At 37.0% G+C, this 26,398-nt stretch overlaps 4 protein-coding genes across 4 annotated transcripts; all 4 read right to left on the bottom strand.

Annotated features, from left to right (window-relative positions):
* Nucleotides 1-3,713: 3,713 nt before the first annotated feature.
* Nucleotides 3,714-7,934, bottom strand: AWP12 (beta strand repeat-containing protein; the record flags this gene model as incomplete). The annotated part of the gene is made up of 1 exon (XM_446805.2): nucleotides 3,714-7,934. One exon carries the CDS (start codon nucleotides 7,932-7,934, stop codon nucleotides 3,714-3,716), a length of 4,221 nt encoding a protein of 1,406 aa, XP_446805.2.
* A 9,549-nt stretch (nucleotides 7,935-17,483) lies between these two features.
* Nucleotides 17,484-19,217, bottom strand: PAU4 (seripauperin PAU4; the record flags this gene model as incomplete). The annotated part of the gene is made up of 1 exon (XM_446803.1): nucleotides 17,484-19,217. One exon carries the CDS (start codon nucleotides 19,215-19,217, stop codon nucleotides 17,484-17,486), a length of 1,734 nt encoding a protein of 577 aa, XP_446803.1.
* Nucleotides 19,218-22,917: 3,700 nt separating this feature from the next.
* Nucleotides 22,918-23,304, bottom strand: QCR7 (ubiquinol--cytochrome-c reductase subunit 7; the record flags this gene model as incomplete). The annotated part of the gene is made up of 1 exon (XM_446802.1): nucleotides 22,918-23,304. One exon carries the CDS (start codon nucleotides 23,302-23,304, stop codon nucleotides 22,918-22,920), a length of 387 nt encoding a protein of 128 aa, XP_446802.1.
* Nucleotides 23,305-24,690: 1,386 nt separating this feature from the next.
* Nucleotides 24,691-25,785, bottom strand: QCR2 (ubiquinol--cytochrome-c reductase subunit 2; the record flags this gene model as incomplete). Its single annotated transcript, XM_446801.1, has 1 exon — nucleotides 24,691-25,785. The coding sequence occupies one exon, from the start codon at nucleotides 25,783-25,785 to the stop codon at nucleotides 24,691-24,693; it is 1,095 nt and encodes a 364-aa protein (XP_446801.1).
* Between the last annotated feature and the right edge of the window lie 613 nt (nucleotides 25,786-26,398).

Genomic DNA, 26,398 nt, shown 5'->3' with positions numbered 1-26,398 from the left:
AGAGAGACCACAGCACCCAGACCCCACAGCACCCAGACCCCACAGCACCAGACCCCACAGCACCCAGACCCCACAGCACCCAGACCCCACAGCACCCAGACCCCACAGCACCCAGACCCCACAGCACCCAGACCCCACAGCACCCAGACCCCACAGCACCCAGACCCCACAGCACCCAGACCCCACAGCACCCAGACCCCACAGCACCCAGACCCCACAGCACCCAGACCCCACAGCACCCAGACCCCACAGCACCCAGACCCCACAGCACCCAGACCCCACAGCACCCAGACCCCACAGCACCCAGACCCCACAGCACCCAGACCCCACAGCACCCAGACCCCACAGCACCCAGACCCCACAGCACCCAGACCCCACAGCACCCAGACCCCACAGCACCCAGACCCCACAGCACCCAGACCCCACAGCACCCAGACCCCACAGCACCCAGACCCCACAGCACCCAGACCCCACAGCACCCAGACCCCACAGCACCCAGACCCCACAGCACCCAGACCCCACAGCACCCAGACCCCACAGCACCCAGACCCCACAGCACCCAGACCCCACAGCACCCAGACCCCACAGCACCCAGACCCCACAGCACCCAGACCCCACAGCACCCAGACCCCACAGCACCCAGACCCCACAGCACCCAGACCCCACAGCACCCAGACCCCACAGCACCCAGACCCCACAGCACCCAGACCCCACAGCACCCAGACCCCACAGCACCCAGACCCCACAGCACCCAGACCCCACAGCACCCAGACCCCACAGCACCCAGACCCCACAGCACCCAGACCCCACAGCACCCAGACCCCACAGCACCCAGACCCCACAGCACCCAGACCCCACAGCACCCAGACCCCACAGCACCCAGACCCCACAGCACCCAGACCCCACAGCACCCAGACCCCACAGCACCCAGACCCCACAGCACCCAGACCCCACAGCACCCAGACCACACTCCACCCAGACCCCACAGCACCCAGACCACACTCCACCCAGACCACACTCCACCCAAACCACACTCCACCCAGACTACACTCCACCCACACCACACTCCACCCACACCACACTCCACCCAGACTACACTCCACCCACACCACACTCCACCCACACCACACTCCACCCACAACGTACTACATAGCAACAGATTTATCATTTCATTACCCCTATAATGTTTTGTATTTATCATCCTAAAATTAAGTTCTTAACAATTACTTGATCATATGACAGTTATTTCACACAAATATCAGGTATCCCAAAGATGTAATGTTATACATCCATGACCTGCTAGACTATAAACATTACACATTCATTAAATTATATTTTGTAGTTGTAAATTATCATTCATCATGTAAGTGTCATTTGCTCTTGTATGGCATTCATTTTATTATTATATGTTATGAATTGATATTAAACAGATTAATGTCATCATTGGGGGTATTTCTGTGTATTACATTTGTTTTATATTCTCTAAATACATGTGATCATTTTATCAAAGTACATACTGCTATTTAACTATAGCTCTTGTTCATTTTCATTTGTCATTAGGATTTAGTTTTATCTAGTACTTTGAATCCCATAGTGGAGCCTTAGATATATATGGACATATCATCTACTCTACAAATGTCTTTTCATGAATGTAGATATGCGGCCAGAAATATGTACAGTGAACTTTTTAATCTATCTGCATAATATTCAGAACACCTTGTGGTGCATGTTATCGTATTTCTGATAGCTCACTTTAAACTTACCACCAGAAATCCTCTCCTCATTACCAAAATATATATTATTGGAACCCTACACAGCCCTAACTAACCCTAACTGTAATAACTTAAACCCTACTTACCCACACAAATGAATGAAACACGAACCCTAATGCAGCACTAAGAATTTTACCATGCCCTATGTAACCCTAAAAAAATGAAAATCTGTTCTTGAAAGATGTTTTATGTCGAACAAAAATGCTCTTCACAGAAACGCAACAGTCTGGTAAAAGTACTGGACAGATATCGTCGTATTCATAAGCATTTATAAATCACACATGATATTGCATTGATATGTGTTGTGTTGTGGAGGAATTCATTGTTTCAGGAATACATATGGGAATCCTACAAAGTCATAATAACTACATCATAATAACAACGGCATCTCATGATCATTGTAAAGTAAATATTGATAAAGTAAATATTGGTGACAAGTGATCAAGGCATATATGGGAAAGATAAGAAAACTTCATAAAATAGACTGGATTGTTCATTTCCTCCTCCTGCTTAGTATTCAGCCAATGATTTATTACAGTAAAAGAGGTCTTGAGTATTTAAATGTTTCCACTCTTACAAGATTACAGTAATTCAGTTGTATCCTATTACTTACATAGTCTTATCCCATCTTACAATGTAAACCATGCATTTCTAACTCCCACCATCAATCCCATCAATGAATCTTTGTCAGAGTTCAGATTCAATCAGATGAACTGCAACATTTCAGAAATAGCAGTTGTTCTAGAGAAGAGTGGATTCTTGTACTTCAACAACGCATCGTTGAACACAACATCTCGCGTTTTTCGCAACTCTCAGCCAGGCTGGGTAAATCAAATTCCTTCTTCGACTGTCTCGTAGAACGCAAGGTCTCGCGTTTTTCGCAACTTGATATCTGGACTTGCAGGACTGAGCTTGGTCCCCTGTCAAAACAATAGCATTTCAGAACAGAAACATGCTACTGTGATTCCACCCTCTCAGAAAAGGCTTTTTTTGTAGGAGAAAAGATAAATAAAAGAATAGCTGCATGTATGAGGCACTTATTAGATACATATTTGATTATGTTGCTTGTGAATAAAAATAAACAACCCTTGTTGTTCATTTATTGTAGATAGTGTACATTTCTGTGTTCATGTGTAAATTTCGTCAATTAAGTAACGTAATCTTGAAATGTCCAACACTATACTCTCTCAAGTATTTATAACAATATCTTAAATCATTTCAGTTTAGTTTACGCCACTGCTTCAAATACGGATTCACAGTACAAGCTATTGTGTAAATAAGAAGCAATATCATCAGTAAAACCTCACCAATAAGTTTTGACTGGTAAAACCATGTACTGTAACTAATATTTACTATTTATATGCCGGCACTGATATATGTTTAAACAATTGAAGAATCACAAAATTTGAAATTCATGTTTGGGTGCTGAAGTGCGCACTCTAAGAAAACTCTTCCACCACCGTGCATTATCACATCTCGCGTTTTTCGCAGCATTTGAATTCAATCTTAAACCCACAGGCTCGAATCCATGGTTGACCAAGATTTTATAAGAAACAGCGACAACAGTAAGACCCACACAATACAATAACAAAGAAATAAAATAACATAAAACTTTTAGAAGAGAAAAGTGCTTAAATTGTAACTGATAAATAATATATACAAAAACTCTTGAGAATAATACTGCTCACATTATTAATATGAGATATAAAAAACAGTACCTGAAACAAAAATAATAGCCCCAAATTACGAACAATAAATATATATAGGGAAGCTTCAGTTTTTTTTTACTTTAGTGTTTTTTCAGTTTTTTTTTGTTTTGTTGGACTATAATCAGTCTTTTTTATCAATGTTCATATTGAAAGAAACAGCCTATCTAAAAATCATGGCTGGACGAACGTTTGTAATATTGTACATGTTGATCAGTCACAGAACTAGTACACTTTAGATCATACCGAAAACTATTACTACAATCATTGAGAATACAATACTGGAAGAAGCAACTCTAATCGAAGCACCCTTACCCTGTAGGACAGAAGCTGTTTGCGTGCTGCTGAATCCACTGCCGATGTTGTCAACAGAGGAACCAGATGATAATAGAACAGTCGTGGCAGCCTGTTGACGTGACGATGGTGCTTGTCCTTGGCCTTGTCCTTGTCCTTGTTGTTGAGCTTGTGAAGGTACAGAGTGTGGTGTTTGGCTACCATGAATACCACTGACTGGCGATGCAGTACCCTTTGCACTCTGAACAGATGGAGATCCAGATGGTACAATATTGCCTGCCGATTGGTGCACTGACCCAGAGCCAGAGCCAGATCCAGATCCAGAGCGACTACCACCGGCTGTGCCAGCAGCTTGTGTTGGCTTTTCGTTGCCAGACCCTTGACCAGCCACATTTTGTGACTGAGGTTTCTGAGAGTTGACAATACCACCTACACCTGCTGTTCCAGGAGCATTAGACTCTGCACCGGATACTGTTGAGGCAGGTGCTGCACTTGAGACAGTGCTGCCATGACTCTGGACACCTACGGTTTGCGTTACTGTAGAAACAATTGTGTGACCGTGCTCATCAGTACCTGTGCTATGGGATACAACCTCGGTGAACGTGTGACCGTTCGAAACCACGGTGGTGGTGTAGTCAGACCCAATATTTGCTTTAGAAATCGAAGGTGCAGGTGCATTGGTGATCGTGGTGGTTATTGTTGTAGGATTACCATTGGAGTCGGTAGTGGTGATATGCGAAATGACATCAGTTTCGATACTGCCATTGCCCCTGTCGACTGTTGTAGTGTAGTCGGCTTCACCTCCGACAGATACCGTGGAGACGGTTGTTGTACCTGTCCTGGTGACTCCATCGACGCCAATAGATGGGAAGTACGAAATTACAACAGTGGCGGTAGTAGTGTCTGCACTCACAGTTGTCGTAGTTACTGGGGGCTGAGAGTAAGCAGGAGCAGAAGTGTATACACCTTCACCTACTTGATCATATGAAATAACGGTCACAGTAGTGGTGACCGTCTGACCGATATCATTGGTAGTTGTAACATGAGAAACAACAGCTGTGATCGTGTGACCATCAGAAACAAACACAGCTGTGTAAACTGGTTCTTCTACTAGAGTCACAGTTGTTATAATCGTGGTAGGCTTGCCGTTGGAGTCCTTGGTGGTGATGTGGGAGACGAGGTCTGTCTCGAAGTCGCCGTTGCCCTTGTCGATCGTCGTGGTGTAGTCGGCCTCGCCGCTGGGCTTGGTCAATGGGATGGTGGTGACGATGGTGGTAGGGTTGCCGTTGGAGTCCTTGGTGGTGATGTGGGAGACGAGGTCTGTCTCGAAGTCGCCGTTGCCCTTGTCGATCGTCGTGGTGTAGTCGGCCTCGCCGCTGGGCTTGGTCAATGGGATGGTGGTGACGATGGTGGTAGGGTTGCCGTTGGAGTCCTTGGTGGTGATGTGGGAGACGAGGTCTGTCTCGAAGTCGCCGTTGCCCTTGTCGATCGTCGTGGTGTAGTCGGCCTCGCCGCTGGGCTTGGTCAATGGGATGGTGGTGACGATGGTGGTAGGGTTGCCGTTGGAGTCCTTGGTGGTGATGTGGGAGACGAGGTCTGTCTCGAAGTCGCCGTTGCCCTTGTCGATCGTCGTGGTGTAGTCGGCCTCGCCGCTGGGCTTGGTCAATGGGATGGTGGTGACGATGGTGGTAGGGTTGCCGTTGGAGTCCTTGGTGGTGATGTGGGAGACGAGGTCTGTCTCGAAGTCGCCGTTGCCCTTGTCGATCGTCGTGGTGTAGTCGGCCTCGCCGCTGGGCTTGGTCAATGGGATGGTGGTGACGATGGTGGTAGGGTTGCCGTTGGAGTCCTTGGTGGTGATGTGGGAGACGAGGTCTGTCTCGAAGTCGCCGTTGCCCTTGTCGATCGTCGTGGTGTAGTCGGCCTCGCCGCTGGGCTTGGTCAATGGGATGGTGGTGACGATGGTGGTAGGGTTGCCGTTGGAGTCCTTGGTGGTGATGTGGGAGACGAGGTCTGTCTCGAAGTCGCCGTTGCCCTTGTCGATCGTCGTGGTGTAGTCGGCCTCGCCGCTGGGCTTGGTCAATGGGATGGTGGTGACGATGGTGGTAGGGTTGCCGTTGGAGTCCTTGGTGGTGATGTGGGAGACGAGGTCTGTCTCGAAGTCGCCGTTGCCCTTGTCGATCGTCGTGGTGTAGTCGGCCTCGCCGCTGGGCTTGGTCAATGGGATGGTGGTGACGATGGTGGTAGGGTTGCCGTTGGAGTCCTTGGTGGTGATGTGGGAGACGAGGTCTGTCTCGAAGTCGCCGTTGCCCTTGTCGATCGTCGTGGTGTAGTCGGCCTCGCCGCTGGGCTTGGTCAATGGGATGGTGGTGACGATGGTGGTAGGGTTGCCGTTGGAGTCCTTGGTGGTGATGTGGGAGACGAGGTCTGTCTCGAAGTCGCCGTTGCCCTTGTCGATCGTCGTGGTGTAGTCGGCCTCGCCGCTGGGCTTGGTCAATGGGATGGTGGTGACGATGGTGGTAGGGTTGCCGTTGGAGTCCTTGGTGGTGATGTGGGAGACGAGGTCTGTCTCGAAGTCGCCGTTGCCCTTGTCGATCGTCGTGGTGTAGTCGGCCTCGCCGCTGGGCTTGGTCAATGGGATGGTGGTGACGATGGTGGTAGGGTTGCCGTTGGAGTCCTTGGTGGTGATGTGGGAGACGAGGTCTGTCTCGAAGTCGCCGTTGCCCTTGTCGATCGTCGTGGTGTAGTCGGCCTCGCCGCTGGGCTTGGTCAATGGGATGGTGGTGACGATGGTGGTAGGGTTGCCGTTGGAGTCCTTGGTGGTGATGTGGGAGACGAGGTCTGTCTCGAAGTCGCCGTTGCCCTTGTCGATCGTCGTGGTGTAGTCGGCCTCGCCGCTGGGCTTGGTCAATGGGATGGTGGTGACGATGGTGGTAGGGTTGCCGTTGGAGTCCTTGGTGGTGATGTGGGAGACGAGGTCTGTCTCGAAGTCGCCGTTGCCCTTGTCGATCGTCGTGGTGTAATCTTCTTTTTTGCATATTGTTATCATCGTTTCTTCGATGTATGAAATACTCGTTGTTCCAATAAAGGATATTACCCAGATATCTTCTACAAAGCAATTAGTTGGTATTATATTGTATTCTTGCGTTACGGTATATGGTGGAGGGCATTGGACATTAGATGTGGGATCGTAAGTTACCTGGAACATTTCGATGGATGTTCCATTATGATTTACATCTGTCTTTGTGATCTTAAAATTTTTATCAGTTAGACAATAATGGTGTCCTAGTGCGCGAAATGAGATATTATACGTATTCTTTGTAGTATGAACTACTAGAATTCCGGACCTTCCAGGAAAAAGACCGGTATGTAACCAGTTTAGAGATTGTATTGGGGTATCAAAAGCAATCGTATTGTTTGAGTCTAAAAAGCTGTCTGACAGTTTTATTTCTTTGTCTTTGGTTGCAGCACTATCTTTAATGTATAACCCGCTATTTCCCTCCCCACCGAATTGGAAATTGGATCCAGAAATGTCAGCAATATCCGGTGAGTCTAGCCATATGTTTGACTTGTGTAAAACAGGGGAGTCATAGTAAGTAGGGGAGAGAAGAACAGGGCCTAGTATATAAACGTCGGTGTTGATTAGGATGTACTTATCTATTGTTGCATTGGTAGTAGCTGAATATGTCACTGATTGAAAGTTCTCGATATAGCTGTCCTGGGTGTAATAATTTGTAAAGTCCATGTATATAGTGCTCCCTTCACGAACACCGGCAGTATAATTTGATGTACCTTTACCATTAAAGGAATCGCCCTGCATATTCACAATAGTTGGACCACTTGCTAACTCGTTGAAAATACCCTGTCCCCCACCAACTTCAAATGAACCACCATGATAGTTGAACTGGTACCCCGTATTACCCTCAGTTGCTTTAAGTAAAAAGTAAGAGTCTAATTGGACATTACCGTTATAAGTTATTTCCTTTAGGTTGGGTCCATCAACCATATACCAGGCAATGGTAGGGGAACCAATATCACCAGTATGCTCATATTTGGGATCATCATTAGTAAATATATGTATGTTATTGTCATTTGAGATACCTGTATCAGCGGAAAGTGTATGCCTTAGTAGCAATATCCACAGGCAAATAAATATCCCTTTCATTGATTATGGTATTCTTTTTCAGTTAATGGATATTTTTGTTGATTGAGAAAGGAAATTTTAAGTAATCAAAATCTCAGTCATCTCATTACAAACAAAGTGCTGTCTTTATATGTGTGAAAAAGTTATAGTGATTCACAAAAGTTTTCTATCGGTTATTCCATTTCACAATAATTATTATAGCAGTAAATCCTAGGCATGAGTCGCTGCAAGTATATAAGAAGTGGATAGCGTATTGACATACTACATATCGAAGTTATTACAACATATTCTAGCATGCATTGCCTTAAAAAAATAAACCTATATGATGATGACAACAGCCCCTAAACATCTTAAGTATAACAAAATTCTACATTAGCTCAATTTTGATTCAGTTCTGATAAATTAAATTTTTCCCTGATTATTTGTATTTTACTCGTAGTATCATTGTTTCCCATAATCTTTACTAAGTTTTCAGTAATCAAAAGGTAAGTAATTAATCAGAGGACCTTTCTTTTGTTTATTCTTTAACTCAAAAAACGATTTAATATGGGTTATAACTGGTACAAAGGATTAGTTTATTGCCATTAAAATGATGTGAAACACTATCTTAGAGACTATTTTCTTTTCTATCTCAGTATTGCTGATGGCATTACATAGCAAAGTATTTCTTCATCTTCCATGTATTAGGCGAGTACACTTCCAAATTGGACTTCAGAAACACAATTTGAGCTACTGACGGAAATATCATGATCCATTACTATGTCACGATTGAGTTGGTAAAGGTGTTTTTCCGTTATTGTGAGACCTTCAACCAATAAAATCTTATAAAACAAATGATAAACCCCTGAAACATAAAGATTGGTCATTTCTTTTTCATTTCTTTTCATTCAATATTCTTGAAGAAAATTCATCAAGTAATTAATTAATACATTTAAGTATCAAAATTTGGTTATTATAATAAGTAACGCATATGGTACTAACATCAGAGATTTTACCTGATTGAAAGTTGGAATCTTTATCGAGACCATAATAATTCAAAGGTGATTTTTAATAATAATTATAGATGTCTCTGTACCTACGTGGAATGAATCCTTTACTTGGTCCTCACTGGGTGCATACCCCTATTGATCGATCTTCATATTGGAAGTCACCTGCAGCCTCTTCTTGACCCCTATTTTGTTTAATTTCTTTTCCAGAATTGTTTCAAATACGCACCAGCTCCCATAGAATGATTTGTAGGAGTAATGAAATCAGAGAAAAAGAAAAAACATTTCACAATTGCGACTATTTGGGTTGGCAAAGTTTTGAAAAAAAATCAAAAATTTTCCCAATTTGGCAAATATGTAAAGAGGTTGCAACATCTATGGTAGATAAAAATGGCTTAAACTCTAGAAGTGTCAATTCCCATCAATAATTGAGTGAAATACTGAGACAACATTTCTTTTCGTTTATTTAGTTAGAATGTCTGGTTTTTTTCCATGGAGTGACTTCATAAATTTTTTCATATCTGCTTACATCCGTGAAATATGTTAATGTAAAAAACAGCTATAATCACAAATAGAACAAAGAAAAATAAGATAATAAATGTGTATCGTATAGGGAAAAAGTTTTTTTTTTAGGTTGCATAGTTCTTATATCATTCGCCAATTTCTACTGCGAATTCAGTTATGGTTTTCGTTTAGTTATACAGCAAAAAAATCGAGCTCTATCAGATGTTTCTTTTTTGTTCATGAAAATGGCATATCAGTGGAAGGGGCATTTCATCGATATATGATTAATAAAGCTAAATTGCCAAATAATTTATGGTCAAAAATACAAAATATGTAATGATGTATAGATTCTTCTCGTTTTTTCCAGTGTGAGTAGTATTGACAACATTAAATCATCAAACAAAACACATTAAAAGATTCGTAATATTAACATCTCCAGAAGTCCTTATCTTTGTACTAACATCTAATATCTCACTAACTAATTGAAATCTGTTTTGAATCTAGAACATTTGGAGTGTATAATAGCCAATGTTGGATGAAGTAATTTCAGTATTTTATGAATAGGAGAACTTTTTAATGAAATGTTTAAGATTATACTCTTTCTCGTGAAGTGAAAGCATTCAAAAGCTTTTGTTAATGTATCATACAAAATATAAATATTTTTATTCCTATGGTTTTGTCAAGTCTTTTTTTTATATGATCTTTCATGAATATAATTAAGCAACACCTACATTATGTGTATTGGTTGTTTTCGTTGTTGTTGCTGCATTTTTGAGATCATCTTGTCTAGTTGGTAAAAACTACAAATTATAAGATAAAAAGTATAAGTTTTGTTTCTATAAACTTGAAGTATTGGAACAGCAAATATCAAAGTTATTTTTTTCTAATTTGAATGGAATTACATCTATATACTTCAAAAGCACCGTGAGTGTTAAGGTATTGCAAAGAATTATAACTTCTTTTTTTTGTCTTTTATTGTAACTGATAGAATTGATGAGATATAAAGTATTAGAGTAAATTGCGAACTACCCGTTTATATAACTACATATAAGTTAAACAGACTATTAAAACCAAATTTTGTTGAAACTAATTTTCTTCATGACAAGATTTACTATCTTTGAATTTAGGGACAGTTTTTTTAAAGGTTTCAAAACAGAAAATCAGTGGGTCCCGTCACAAGTTCAAAATTGCTTTTTATCCTTTTTTTTTGTCATTATATTCACAAACGGTTATTATAAAACACTTTTGACATTGTAAACTCGATTAATACCCCTTTTGATGATTGTTCACACGGTTAGCAATAATACTATGTTTAATTATTAGTGAGCAATTCTAATGTAAACAAAATCTCAGCCTGTACTTTCATTCCTTTATGTGAATTAGGTCACTATAATCTAAGTTTCTTGAGTAATTAAAAACAACTTTTAATTTGGAATATTAACAGTCATATGATATATTTGAAATGCCCTTAATTATCAATAGGTTAGCTTGTAACAATAGATAAAAATGCTACACCTAGTATTCTTAGATTTTTAATTATATATTCGTATCTTCTTATTAATGTTGAGATAAATGTTGATAAAAGGACTAAGATTCTTGTTATATTAGTATAATTTATTCATACGTTAAACTCTGAAAAATGCGCTCTAGATATTAGTAATATGATTGAATATTTATTACCGATAATAGCTGTAGAGGTAATACAACATGTTTTTCATTTTGGATGTTTGATATTGATATTCAAATGTCCCATATTGCACATTATGGTCGTAATTTGGGGGAAATTAGCCAGGTGTATTCTTATTGAGCAGACAATGAAATAGCATTTCTTTAATTAAGAACCAAAATATTATATGCCAGCTTGATAAGTAAAATTTGATAATGCACTTTTAACAGCAATCTATTTGAATATTGGAGATAAAAAATAAAGCCCATTTATTGAACAATAAATTTGTGGCGAGTTATATTATGAGCACTTCAATCAGTATTAGGAAGAGTCTTTAAATGTTATGTCTGGAGAAAAACATTAACAGAGCCATTTAAGGAATGTTGATGAGAAATAGCGAGATTTTTAAATTATTATTATTAATATAATTAGATTAAGATTCGTTTTTGAGTGTTCTCAAATACTAATAAAAAACGAACTCATACAGTTTCAAGTTTGACTTAAGTAATATAAATAATACTTTAGATTGTGATAGGTTTAATTTTTGGAAGATGAAAATCAAAATGGAGAAAGCTCCCAATCGTCTCATGAACTAAATCAATCCTTAGAGGAGTGATTTACATATAACTGTAGTGGTCATTGACTTTAAAGTTACCAAAATACTCAAAAGTGTACAAGAAATAATTTTTGCTTGGAAAAAAAAAGGTACTATTATGACTGTCAGAAACATTGAAGTCACTGTATAAATTATTGTTTGTTTAATGGTCAACTAAATGACTTAGGTGTATTTAATCTCAATTTTATTCCAATTCTACTCAATGTGTGGTTATTGATTCTTTTTGATACCAAGCCTCGAAAAGAGATATAAAAATCTGAAAATTTTATTGAAATATTCCAATATGACTGTAAATATCAGTAAACTAAACAGTGTAAAGATCCTTGTATAATCCATCATCATTTGCCCTATTATTCAGTCACAACAAGTGCTCTATAACATTGATATGTGTTTAAAATTAGAAACGAAATATTTGAAACGAAACAAAAAAAGCAATTTGAAATCGAGTTATAACTTTTTTGCTAGACAAAAAAGAATACTGTTTATGAAAACTAATGTAGAAGAGACTTTCAAGATGTTAGGTTTTGAAGTAGAAGTTTTATTGGAGTATGACTTACTGACCAGATGCACTCATTGTATTTTTATCTTCACTGTGATGAATTTCTGGGTTCAAGTAAGTTTATTGCTTTTTTTTATATTGTAAATATATACACTGCTAGATTACGAGTTTATACACGATATAGTTATATTGTGAATAAGTTTTCTACCATTGCTTATAAGTACATGCAACAGTAAAGGTATCGGTCTAGCAAGTGTTACAGCCTTTAGAGCAACAAATTAATATATCAGCAAATTAAAAAATATATCAATTTTAGTATTGATATTGAATTTCAAGTAATGAGCTTTGTAAAAACCTTTGAAAGATTTTTAGTGCCTTTTCTACCCAATAGTTATTGTTATTGCAAAAGCATCGAAATTAAGCAATGGCCAAAACAATATGCATGGTATATGTGATAGAAACGGTAACAGATAGCTAGATGTAGAAATTTTGTAATTTAAGTAAGTTATATTTAGTAGATTATATGTTAGGGAAATATCAGTAAAATTAGAGATGATTTTACCACTGAAACAAAAGAAAAGGGGACAAAAAGAAATTTAAAAGATAATAAAACAATTGAATGTGAAACAATAAGCAAGTTAATAACATGCGTATGACACTATTTTGGTAGGTATATCAAAGTAACATGTTCAATATTCTTTTTTTTGCCTACAAAATCTACCTAAACAAATCTAATGCTCTATCATTTGTTACTGTTTATAATCTATCATTAAAAATTCAGACCAGTTTTTGGTCTAGTCTTTAATTGCAAAAAGATAGTAATTACAGCCATCCCACCAGAAAAAGTTTCATACATTTCATTAATTAAGAAAATACCTATTAAAATTGGGACTTCCGATTGTAATCATATTCGTTTGTCTATCATTATGAATTACTATCTTTTTTGTCTGGTACACACAAAGACTTGAAGGCCTCTTTGAAGCTCATTGTTTTCGCATATGTATTTCAATAGATGTTCGAGTTACCACGATAGAACAGTTTAGTAAGATTAATAATGTATTGATAAGCAGTATATTTCTGATGGGTTTCATAGAACTCCAAATAATTTCATAAACCCATGTCGTATATTGAAATTGCATCAAAAAATGGTAATTTAATACCACCTTAAATTGAAAATTATTATGAAATGAATGACATAACTAAAAGAAAATAGAATGAAATTACAAGTTCAACTAGATTAAGCCACAAAATTATATTAATTTGCAGCATTTGTTAATCTTAATCATTGATAATACGTAGTACTCGTTCCTTTACCTGGTATTTTGGTATAAAGAAGGGCTTGGTATAATGATTTCAACTAAAAGTTGTGTATTTTATTCATTTCTGAGTGTTTTTCTTTATTTGGTTTTCCTAATGATTGAACCTACGTTAAAATATCCATAAATACATAAAGTATAAACAACCTAAAGAGTTAATCACATTTTAAGCTTATTAGTAACGTAATTTAATTTGGTTAAAAAGCTTTCTTATCATCTATGTTGTATTTGACATGTATTTATGAAAGTCACGTTTAAGAACATCAAATTTATAAACAAAGCATTCATACTATGGTGCTTTAATGATTTTTTGTGATTTCAATATCAAACTAGAAAGCGTATTGATCCGCCACTCAAAGTAATAAATATCTTATTTTTGGAGGATTTTATTATTAATTAACTTTATGCCAACAGAGATTATTTTAGAATATAGATCACCTGATTACAATCTAATTAGTAGACTTTCATGAAGCACTATTTGTATTCAAGATTAACAATTTTAAGTTATTCGTAATTTAATTATTATTCCTCCTTCGCTGGACTTTTTGTTAAGCCATACTCTTTCCGCTGATACAGGTGTCTCAAATGACAATAACATACATATATTTACTAATGATGATCCCAAATATGAGCATACTGGTGATAATGGTCCCTTATCATTGCTTAGTATATGGTTGATGGATCCAACCTAAAGGATATTAAATTTAGTGGTAATGTGCTGATAGATTGATGTTTTAGACTATTCTAGTCACTATTGTATACTATGAAGTGTAAAGTGTTATCTTACAGATTATACTCAGAAAGAATATCATGGACAGCCAAGTATGAATTCATTACTCCATATACTGGACTGAAGTGATATATTGCATATTTTTATGTCATCTCTTGATAAATATGTACCCTATATGATTTGCTAGTTTTATGCAGGATTTCGTCTATTATTGTTTCATTCCAGGTTAATATCACGAAGCTGAAATTTTGTTCAACATTCCAGTTTAAGAACACCTTTGTCATGTAAAGCAAGAGTCCCCAGTTAATAAGTTGTGAAATAAGCATATAGGAACATCTGAATAATTAAAAATGAGTTAGGCTATCGCTTCCAGTTGATAAAACTTTTCAGCAATAAACATTACTTGTCCTATAAAAAGGTTCAATTTTTGACAACTTAGCATACTACTGCAAAGTAGAATCTGATAAAGTTTAATTATAATAGTTACTGTAGTTCTGTATCACAATAAAGACCTAAAACTTTCCTAAACTCCTGAGGAGTGTAGTATTATATTTCAAACTCTGTCGATTCTATAAATAGGATAAGAAATATAGCTGTTTTGTTTATTAATTTGTGTGTGTCTAAATATGAATACTGATAGAAAGAAAGGTTATACAGATGCAAGCATATTTTAGTTTTTATTGAATTTCAGTTTAAACAATACTATATCTTGTGATTTGTTAACAACTGTCGGAATATTAGTGAGGCTTTATTTTGCTTAAGAAGCAAATACAGATACTTACTCAGCAGTATTTTTTTAGTATAAGAACCAGAGAGTAAGCCCACTGCTATAATTCATTCATGTTTGCTTATATATGGAGTCTTTACTGAATGATTACTAATTTATCTTGTCGAAACTGTAATTATTTGTGTATATTTCTGTTCCAAATTTAGAGAACTATTCAATTCTTGAACAATATCTTGTCAATGTACAGTTCAGGTTATTCCAACCCATTCATGACAAGTACGGCATTTTAGGGACGCCTAGTGCAAAGCCTAGATTTTTAAGATTTCCATTAATAGCAACTTTTAAAAACTTTCATTATATAGCTATTCGCAATCGATTTCCTCAAGAAAGAGAGCATACATTTTATATTTACCACATGCTTCGGTCAGGCACTTCATTGATAAGGTTCCTGATGAACGATTTACTTTCCTTGTTAAGTTTTTACACCAAAGATCTTTTTGAATGACTAGCATGTTATCTGTATGGATCACAATGAGAAGAAACTTCACAAAACTCTGTAACCGTTCGATTCGCTCATATTAGAGATCTTAAGGTTAAAAGTGAGAGTAGTGGATGATCTCCAATATATATCGTAAATCTTGTATTGACAGCTCTGTTGTCTGTCTAGACAAATACAAAAAGTAATAAAATCTTGAAAACTTATATCAGATACTTTATCTAAGAATAAGATACGTTTTATGATAATGTAGCCAAAGGTCGCCAAATAGTACAGTTATCAATTTAAGATTTTGGTCACCTGATTAACCATATCAACGGTAAAAAATTATATGACTAGACAAAATGACAGCCGGGTAAATTAATATTCAGTCTCCACTCCAACTTTTCCAATTACCCTGCCTTTAGTTGGGTAAATTTACCAGCTTAGTTTTGTTTATTTTTTGTTCACTAAAGATAGAATGAGGTTTTAGTCAGTGTTACTCTTGCTCTATTCATTTTAACTATAATATGTCCTTATGCTTAATATTTAATAAAACCAAGTAAAAATTAAACATTCTTCTAATTCTGATAAATGATTTGGTCATAGAGGATTTTGTTAGTCCATATGATAACTGTTGTATTGTCTACATTTTCTCCTCCATAAATCATCTAGTTATTTGAGATTAGGTGATGGAATGAGTGTGACTTTTATTACTGATGAGAGGTAACTGTACAATGCATTCGAGTAAAGGCGAGCAATGAGAATGTCGCTTGATTATAAGTGGCATTATATACCAATCCATGTTAAAGCTCAAAATAGATCTGCACAACAATTGCAACTCTGTCGAAGCAGTTAATGGCTTAATTGTTTTGTAATTTCGGTTAACGAGGTCAAATGTATTACTACTGATATGATGCTCATTAGGATGCTTAGTATTCTTCAAAATGGTACATCAATATCAAGGAATTAATTAATAATAGATTTGTTGGGATTCTATAATTATCGACATGGGAAATTACAATAGAACTGCTTAAGTTTTCAAGGCTTTCATAGAAACTTTAAACTATTTTAATGTGCTGCTTTTGCATCCAACTCAAGGAAGTCTACCTGTCAAATTATTTTCATCGTAGAACCTTCGATAAGAATATTCAGGCGAGGGGGTAGATTGATAAGCAAAAAAAAGGAGCTGAACTCAGATTGTGGGAACTATTACAATAGATCCCAAAAGAAGCTGTAATATTCGTAAATTAAGGTCGTCTGCTAGTTTTAAATGTTAGGATCTTTAGTTGTTTTTCATCTGTACGCGTAGCGTCGAATCTCATGATTTTGCGAAAGTGCCTGAATAACGTGCATACAACTACTCTAAGCTTTATAAAATAGGACAATATACAGACTTGTTACTACATCTCCAGTTGGTTTTTTTATAACCAAATGTAATTATAAACTTGTAATGGTCATGCAGTGATAATCTTAGCAAAGAGGTACTTATGTCTACATGTTCAGTATCTTATCAGGCCATAAACTTTGACTTTGTGGGGAACAATATTAGAGAACAATTTTAGAGAACTTTTCGGTAGTTGCAAATAGTATTAATTAATATTAGCTTGCCACTTAGGAATTTTCAAGTAAGTTTTAGTAGATAAGCTAGTATTCCCAAGATTTTTTTCTAGAAAGATTTTGTGTTAAAGAACTCTCGAGCAACAGAATTAATTACTTATTGAGTCCCTAGTAGTAAAATTGGCCTAATATCTTGATTTCGATCTGAACCTCATATAATTTCCTGCGATTTCTTCGTCTTCTTGAGTGACGTTGTTCGTGCAACATCTTTAACTGTTGATCGATAGGATTTTGGACAAAAAATATAGAGGGGTTCCATTATAAATGCTTCACAAAAATTTACTTTCAAGAAGAAATGTTATTTTAAAGATCTTTATATTCTATAAAATGTGGCATAATATTGAATCTATTAACTATGAACAAAACAATATGTCAAAATATGCGCCGTAGGTACAAATGGGTATAAAGGTTTTTTTCAATGTACGATATCGTTAGTTGATTAACATTAACACTAATAATGTTACTAGGGTTCCAATTGAGCCTAGACCATTCAAAGATGCAGCTGAACCTGCATATTGTGATACCACAACACTTGAATGTTGTTGCTTAGCAGCAGAAGCAGACACTTGTTGTTCTACCTGAGGTTTCACGGTTCCAGATTGAGATTGAATCTTTATAGATGAATCCTGTTGTTGCTTACTAGTTAAAGTTGTAGTTGTGGTAGCAATCTTTGCTTGTTGAACATCGGATTTACCACCTGGAGTGGAGGATGTTGTAGGAATACCTGATTTGACAGTAACATATTCAGTGATGAAGGTGGTCGAAGTTACTCCATTAGAAACATTAACGACAGGCTTGGTGGTTGCTGTAACTGTTTCCGTACTCTTGGAGCCACTTTTGGAATTAATGGAAGTGCATTCAGGACAGACAGTGACTGTCTTTGTGGAAGCTTGTCCTTTGGAATCGGTAGTGGTTTCACAATAAACAATGGCAGTTTTTGTGATATTATCTTCTACTATCTTGGTTGTCATGGTGTCCTGACTTACCCTTGAAGTACCGATTATATAGCTGGAAGTACTGGTTCCCACGTTACCATGGTGATCGGTTTCTGGGCAATAAGTGATGACCTCAGTAATGACCTCCCCGACAGTGTTGGTTACAACTACCGTAGTTGGAGAAGGCATTGAGACTGTGGTGTTGCCAAATACAGTGCTTGATATGTTATTCAGAGAACCTGTTTGAGAAGACATCGATATAATAGTCGTAGAGTTAGAGACAGAACTAATTGATCTTGGATTAGCCGATGATGGCTCTGTAGAGGATGAGGAAACAACCGATGATGGGAGAACAGGCGATGCGTCGGCAGATGATATAGAAGAAGTTGTGACTATTGAAGACGATGAGCTTGGAGCTGCAGAAGATGGGATTATGGAAGCCTTTTGAGATGGTGTCATAGAGGAAGAGCTGCTTGGCATAGAAGAGGAGGATGAGGAACTGCTTGGCATAGAAGAGGAGGATGAGGAGCTGCTTGGCATAGAAGAGGAGGATGAGGAACTGCTTGGCATAGAAGAGGAGGATGAGGAGCTGCTTGGCATAGAAGAGGATGAGGAGGAGCTGCTTGGAGATGGTGATGGGGATTTTGGTGATGGACTTGGTGATGGACTTGGTGATGGAGATGGTGATGGACTTGGTGATGGACTTGGTGATGGAGATGGTGATGGACTTGGTGATGGAGATGGTGATGGTGATGGTGATGGTGATGGTGATGGTGATGGTGATGATGGTGATGGTGATGGTGATGGTGATGGTGATGGTGATGGTGATGGTGATGGTGATGGTGATGGACTTGGAGATGGAGATGGAGATGGCCAGGCAGTAACAATACCTGCGTCAGCCAATCTTGCGGCAATAGCACCAACAAGTCTTTCACTATACCAAGGGACACCTGTAATCATCATTGTGATTGTTTCAGGTGCAATCTCTGAAAGTGGGCCAGTATTTCCAAACATCACAGCACCAAGCATTTGACTTGGGTAAGGCTGATTTGGGTTAGCACCTTGGAAACTCAGATATTGCATCATGTGGCCTTTGATATCAGCCAAGTAAGCTTGTAATTCGATCATGTTAACTCTGAAGTCCGTTGGGGCTAGCGTGGTTGTTGGTTCGATGGCATTAACGCCAGAAACAGCAAGTGCTACCGCAGCCAATGCGTTGGATAGCTTCATAGTTGATTATTTTTTTTCGGTTTGATATTGACTTTCTATTATCAAGTCAATAATGTATACTAGACTACAAAAAATAATCTGTGATAGACAAGCAGTCTCATTCTTATATAATCTCATAAAGTGCTGAATTAGAATGATTTTTTAAATAAAAATTTTACTGCCTCATTTGTTATTTATTGCTTTACATGTCTTCATTTAGATTACCTTAAGAACGTGTACAAAGCAGCTTAGCTACCTCTTTATTCGTATAAACATTAACCAATTTTACTCGTTATCTCGATAACTTAGCATTTCATGTCCCAAAAGATAAACTTTTAGGCATGCTCTAACATGGGTATACTAAATGCTACTGAAGTTTCAAATCAACAAAAGCAAAAAAGAGTCGTTAACATGAATGTGAGATTATCTGTTTCATAGTATTATGTAAATAGATGCCGTTCAATGTCCACGTATTTCGTTTGCATACATCTATACATCAATAGTGGTAACTAGCCAAAAGATACAAGTTGACGTCAATTAAGTACTACTATCAAACATTGGTCGAATAAAAGACACATTTAAACGTAATATTAAATACTGTTCTCTTACTAAGATTCTTAACCTTTCATATATTGTCTGAATTCTCAGATACGAGATGAGTAAATACTTTGTAAAAGGTCCACATTGGTATGTAAAGAAACGATTTTAGCGTTTGTTGTTGGTTTTGTTAAGCATTGATCAGATTGATAAGGCAGTGAACACTGCAGGTTCGTAAGAGAGACAGCGATCAAAGAGTAACTTAAAAGAGCTAAGAATTTCCTTTCCCATTGTTTCGTTCAAATGCAATTAAAATCTGAAAACCCCCACCGTCCTGCAGAGAAGTAGCGTATAAATATGTACATGAAAAATGGCCTGAAAAAAAAAGAAAGAATACACAAAGCATGATGTTCGATATTTTAAGTGACCAACTGCCTCAGTGTCCAACTCGCGTTTTCAAGTACTGATTTCTCGTAGCCGTCGTATTTTGATCTCATCTTTCTCTGTTCAGATCTCGCTTTCGATATTGTCACATCTCTACAGGAAATGCGAAAAGTGCAAATCCAATCCTAGCGAGATGTAGAAAGTAATGAAATCTCGGTCATGCGGCCTAATCAGTACTAACCAAGGTATGGGATACATCATTACACAAAGAGTAAAACAAACATTGCGATTGAATGCCTATGGAACAAGGGCTACTCAAATCAGACAAAGATATTTTAGGCTGAACTGCAGTGATAATATTGTAGCGTATATACCTTATTCTTGTTTTTAGAACTAACCGTTTAAGTACAGCAGGATGAAGCTCATCAGCACTTGAACGATTTGTTATCAAATGAAATACGAGTGGGTGGGGTGCCCACGCTTCTAGAGTTTTGGGTCATATTTGATTGTCAAGTGTATTAATTTTTTATCCTGAAATACAGTGGTATACATTGGTTCCGATCGCACAATCGGAAGCCAGTATGATGCAAGGTTGCATCCAATCTACATGCGTCATGAGCTGGATATCTGAAGGTTATTATATTATTGTTAGGTATGTCTGTAAAGATTATATAACCATAGCTCTAAGGGAAACATACCTCAGCATGTTCCTTAATACTGAATAGCTTCAGTCAAAATGGCACATTGTCTTGAGTTATTTTCCTGAAGCAAATTGAAATGTGACGTTTGCAAATATGAAACTTCGAACCAACAATGCATAAACGACTTGATACAAGCTCGCTAATCCGTTTTCTTGCATAGATAGTATTGACAATTAAACGGCTTTGCATGAATGATTCTTATTATGTAGTTCTCAATCAGATCATACTGAATCTAAAACTTAGCAAGTGCTAACCATTGATTTGTTCATGAGTAGTACACTCTTGATCGTTTCGTCACCTAACATATAAATAATGCTATCAAAGAATTGCTTAGTCTTCCAATAATATATTAAGAGCTGTGATGCTTAGTAAAATTAATCATATCATTCTGATCATACATTATGGCAATTAGCATATCTAGGTAATTTGCTAACAATGGTTTCTGTTGTTCATCTTAACCTCTCAGATAAATGAAACAGTACCCAACTCATCTGTAAAGTCATATATAAAGATATGCCTTTTCTACAGTCAATGGTCAGTGTCAACATTGTTACTATATATTGATAAAAAAAATACAAATTCAAAGCTATCCTTTAGTTTTCTTAAAAAACGTAGGCACAGAAAAACAAATATCCTGTTTATCAACGTTTTGGCCAACATTTAAGAGGAGCTCTAATCTTTAATAGGGAAATTATAAACTATATAACAGGTTCATGGATTTGTAGATTTATTTCTCGATGTATATAATACATGAAAGAATAAGAGTATGGTATGATTGATCAAGTACATTATTTTTACGTTTAAAAAAACTCAAGTATCTCTATTTTACAAACCTTTACCAGTGTTGCATGTGAAGGAATACAGCAAAAAATTAGATTTTACTTTTCTTTCACTTGAGATTAACCAAGTTATATCTCACTAAGATCACACACAATAATCTATATGGTAGAATCCTGCAAGTTTGGTTACAGAAAGCTGTAAATGGTTAAACATCTGTCTAATATATATCGCTTTAGATATACCTGAGCTTGCATTATGATCAAAAGTCCTAGTTAACTCAAAAAGATTAAATAGCAGATGTTTAGTTTTCATACATACCTCTTACTGATCACAAAGCTGCTGGTTATATACCTCATACGCGTGTTAATAGAACTGAGTACCAAAGGTGTCTTGCATTGTCTTTATCTTTTTATCACATTGCTTTATTTCAGTTCTATCATATAAGTCTCAATGTTTGGGACAAGAAAATCAACTATTTAGGGAAGTATTATCTTTTTGTGCAAGAGAACTAAGCATAAAACTTTTATGTTTTGGTTAAAAAATTTAAACAAGCCCCGGAAAAATTATGTTAAATCGGAACTAAAAAAAATAATTGACTAATTTAAGAGACGTATATACTTGTAGATGCATGAAACGGTTCAGTATCACATAAATACCATCTAAAAGTTGTTAAATAACAATAATTGTTTTTTTTTACATGAAGCGGTAACGAAGGCTTTATCAATACAGAACAGAGGCATTTCCCGTGTAGGTAATTCAGTGTTCTGAACGTTAACAATCTGAAAAACTGTCGAAAGAGATTATTGTTTAGAATAAAATGAAATGAATCTTGAATCTTTGTAAGTAGAGAATATTTATATATACTAGAGAAACTAGACTATTGACAAATAGACAAATAAAATAATATGAGAGGAGTGATCACCAGAAATAATACAAGCATGGTTATGTATATTTCATATGACCAATCTCTAATAGTACTGAAAAACAGACTGTGGTAATAAATAAAAATCCTCGAGGAATATTGTTATGTTGAATGTACCGTTAATAAAAATAAATGTAACAAATATAACCTCCAATATTGTGATATTCAGCTTTTAACAAACCATAAAGATAAGTAAATGCAGAATTTCTAATTGCATCCAAATGGAGTGCTATAGAAGCTAGACACAGAACAATGGTGATAGAGAGTAAATAAAATTCTCAGATATACCATTTGTTATGATATTGCGGTTTTTGAAAGTGCTAGATAAATGTAAAGGAAAGAAAATATCAAGTAGGAGGAAAACAAAATAAAAAGGCACCTTAACCACTAGTTTGAATTATTTCTTGCTCAATTCAAGGTTATCAAGGTCTTCCTTTTCCTTTGCAGCAGCTTCGGCTTCCAAGATATAAGGCAGTAAATATGGAACATCATCTTGGGCCTTAACCCATTCATTTCTTGGTAGTAGGTGCTTAGTCAACTCACTTTGATGAGCTCTAATTATTCTATAGTTTCTGGCATATGACTCTCCTTCTGGTAATCTCTTCAATGCTGTTTGCATAATAGGGTTTTCCTCTGCGATCAAATCGTCAAACCTTAGACCTAGCTTGCGGTAACCAGAGTACTTAATATACTGCTTTGAGACTGGCACACAAATTTTAGACAATAGAGGTGTCTTCAAGATAAAGTCACCAATCTTGGCAATGGATGTGAATGATTGTGGCATTGCTATCAGATATAAAGTTGTATTTTTCTTAGTTGCTCTTCGCTTATTGTATTACCTTGACAATTCTGGAGTGTAGTAGCAGAAATACAGACAACGAAGACTTCTGAAGTAGTTTCGACCTCGAATTACAAGTTCTTGTATTATATTTAAATTATCGACTCTCAATATTAGAGACCAATAATAAAGATTATAAAAAATTCGAGAGAGCTGATTGCACACAGAAGATATTATTTCGGTGATACCTTTTTAAATGAAGATTCTGCTCAATGAGTGGACAATATTTCTCAGAAGGTGTTGCGCAAAGCGAAGACTATAAAGTTCAGTACGAAGCATAACACTCCTACAAATAAAAACTGAGAATCCTTAGAACCTCTCTGTTTGATTGTCAAATCATTCGTTCTATTGGCTCAGTCTTCACATTCCCACCACTTTAAGAGTCTTCCTAGACCTGACATGGGACGAAAAGAGAAGTTCTTGCGATACTTCCGAAACGAAAAAATGACAAGGAGCTTCCTTCACTCTTTGTCCATTGGGATTTTCTGTTCGTAGGGGAGATGCAGTGTTTAAATTCAAGAGATATCATTGGTTGAAAGTCAGATGGAAGTACATTCTAGTTTCGTATTGTAGAATATACTCTATCCAGCTTTTACATCTCTATAGTTTTCCTTTAAGCTTATTTAATTGATCAGATTTCACAGTTTTTGCAAATAGATATTAATGCTTTAATGTTTCCTATTTTTAACCCAGAAGTATCGCTACTGATGTTAAAGACAAATAATGATCAAGAATAAATATCATATTATATATATATATATATATATACAAAGTATATGGTTTTTTGTTGAAAATTACTCGTTGCATTTGTAAGTCAACACTGCAAGGGTACAACAAGAAAAATGTTCACCATATTAACACATGTAGATTTGGAGCTGATGTTTCAGAGCCATGTGTTTTAGAAAACTATCCATGGCCACTCACTTCCTTCTTTGTGCACCGTTAGAACATTTACTTAGATAGTGCGGACGTTCAACAAATTACAGAGGATAGTTGACAATTCCCAGTAAAACGTATTTTATTCTTCGATGTTTTCTTCAAGTCAAACTGAAAAAAAAAGATTGAAATCAATGTGGGGTTAATTGTATTTGTCAGTGATGGAATATAAATAAATAACAATAAAAAAAACGAATAGTTCAGGCTTACCAGTTTCTGAATGACAAAGCTTCTAATCTACTAGTTTTATGTTGTTCCATGAAACAGTTATTAGCAGCCTTTCATTCTTCTTTTTACACAAAGAGCATCTTTTGATTAAATTTTTTTTGATGAGAGTCCCATTTTAAGTAATTTTCGTCACCAAATAAGTCGAGATTACTCCCCAAGCCCAATTATTTACAATTGATCACGGAAAGGCAACTTAGAAACATCACCAACAGCTGCAAAGTTGAACTTGTCATCTAGTTTGAAGTCCTTGACACCATCAAATTTAATATCTACAGGAGAAGAGGTCTCAGTTCCCAATTTCAATTTAGCGAGTTCAGTCGCCTTGGAAATATCTTGGGATTTCTTCAACTCGCCAACCACCTTCTTGATGTTTTCAGATACAACAGTAGCATCACCGTTCTTCACACTGAAGGTCAAGAAACCAACATCTGGATATTTGGTGAATTTAACTTCCGATAGAAGGTCAGTTAGAGGGAACAATTCAGAGCTCAAATAAGCTTCAAGGGCTTGGAACTTTCCGAAATCCTTTGAAGCAACTGGAATACCTACTGAAGCAACAGACTCCCCGATTCTTCTTAATCTGCTTTCCTTACCGGTGAAAATTTCACTCTTGGCGGATGAAGCCAGGTTAGATCCTTGTGGTAAAGAGTTAAATAGAGATTCAGTGACAAACTTCTTTAAGTCTGCTTCATTAATACCAACACCTTCGATTTCGATATTTTCCTTTGTGTAGACCTTGGAAGAGAATTCTTTCAAGTCATCAATGCTAACTTTTTCGACAGAGTCATACAAGACAGGGTTTCCTAATCCATTTCTGAATGAGATGTTGTATAGTAAGTCTTCGGCTTGGAAGATTGGGTTAGAATCAGCAACAGCAAGGTCGTACTTGGCAGCTGGAATAACAGATTCTGGTAATTCATGGGGTCTGAAGGAGGTCTTGTAGAGAACATTAGATAGCGCATTAACATAGTATGGCAGGTTTTCTTTCAAGAAGCGGGCCTCCAGAGTAATATATTCCCTGTCAACAGTAGACTTAGTGCAGCCACCCAACAACTCAGATTCCCTCACCAATCTCAAAGCACTCTTAGTATTGGTATTTTGGAAGTTAAATCTAGACAACAGATGAGCGATACCATCTTTGTTCGCATAACGAGAACCAGCATGTACCTTAACTCTTAGTACAGATAGATTTCCTGGAAGGTCCTTAGTAACAATACTGTAATGTCTGGCAGATGATCTCAACAATTGGCCTCTAGACAACATTGCGCTATTTATATTGTATTGCAATTTTTTTGATAAAAAGAGGGTTTGCTTATAGCTAAATTAGGCTTTTGTTTGTTTCAAAGTTATGATAATTAACCAGTTGAATGTTTCCAGTTGTTCCTCTAGGTAATGTAGCTGAATTAACTGATTAAAAGCTTCAAAAAAAAATATCAAATCAAAAACAAGAAGTTAAAACTGTTTGTAGTAGTTCAATAGCACAATACCCAAAATTTCAAAACTGTAGGTTATGTTTTGTTGCCTCTTCTACTGAATAAAGTATTCTTATTTTATAAAATAAAAAAAAATATATATATAACTGCAAAATTCCAATATTTAGAAAGAGCCTTTTCGACCTTGCTGAAAAGAAGAGACTACTGCAATCGTCAAGAAACTGTGAATGAACCAATCAATCACCCCTTCTACTACTTGGCTAAACATCAGAGAATCAATACAGAGTAGTACAGAAGCTCTCCTCGAACAGTGTGCTCGGTGATTTCGCATTTTGCAGGAGAAAAAAGGATGACAGACATTACCAGTTTATTGGAAGCAAAGAAGTGAACTGAATAGAAATGGGAAAATGAAAAGAGCTAGAGGAACTCTTACTACACAGCTT

This window comes from Nakaseomyces glabratus, chromosome G (assembly GCF_010111755.1).
Source record: "Nakaseomyces glabratus chromosome G, complete sequence".
Taxonomy (NCBI): Eukaryota; Fungi; Ascomycota; class Saccharomycetes; order Saccharomycetales; family Saccharomycetaceae; genus Nakaseomyces; species Nakaseomyces glabratus.
This window is presented reverse-complemented; position numbering and strand designations above follow the sequence as displayed.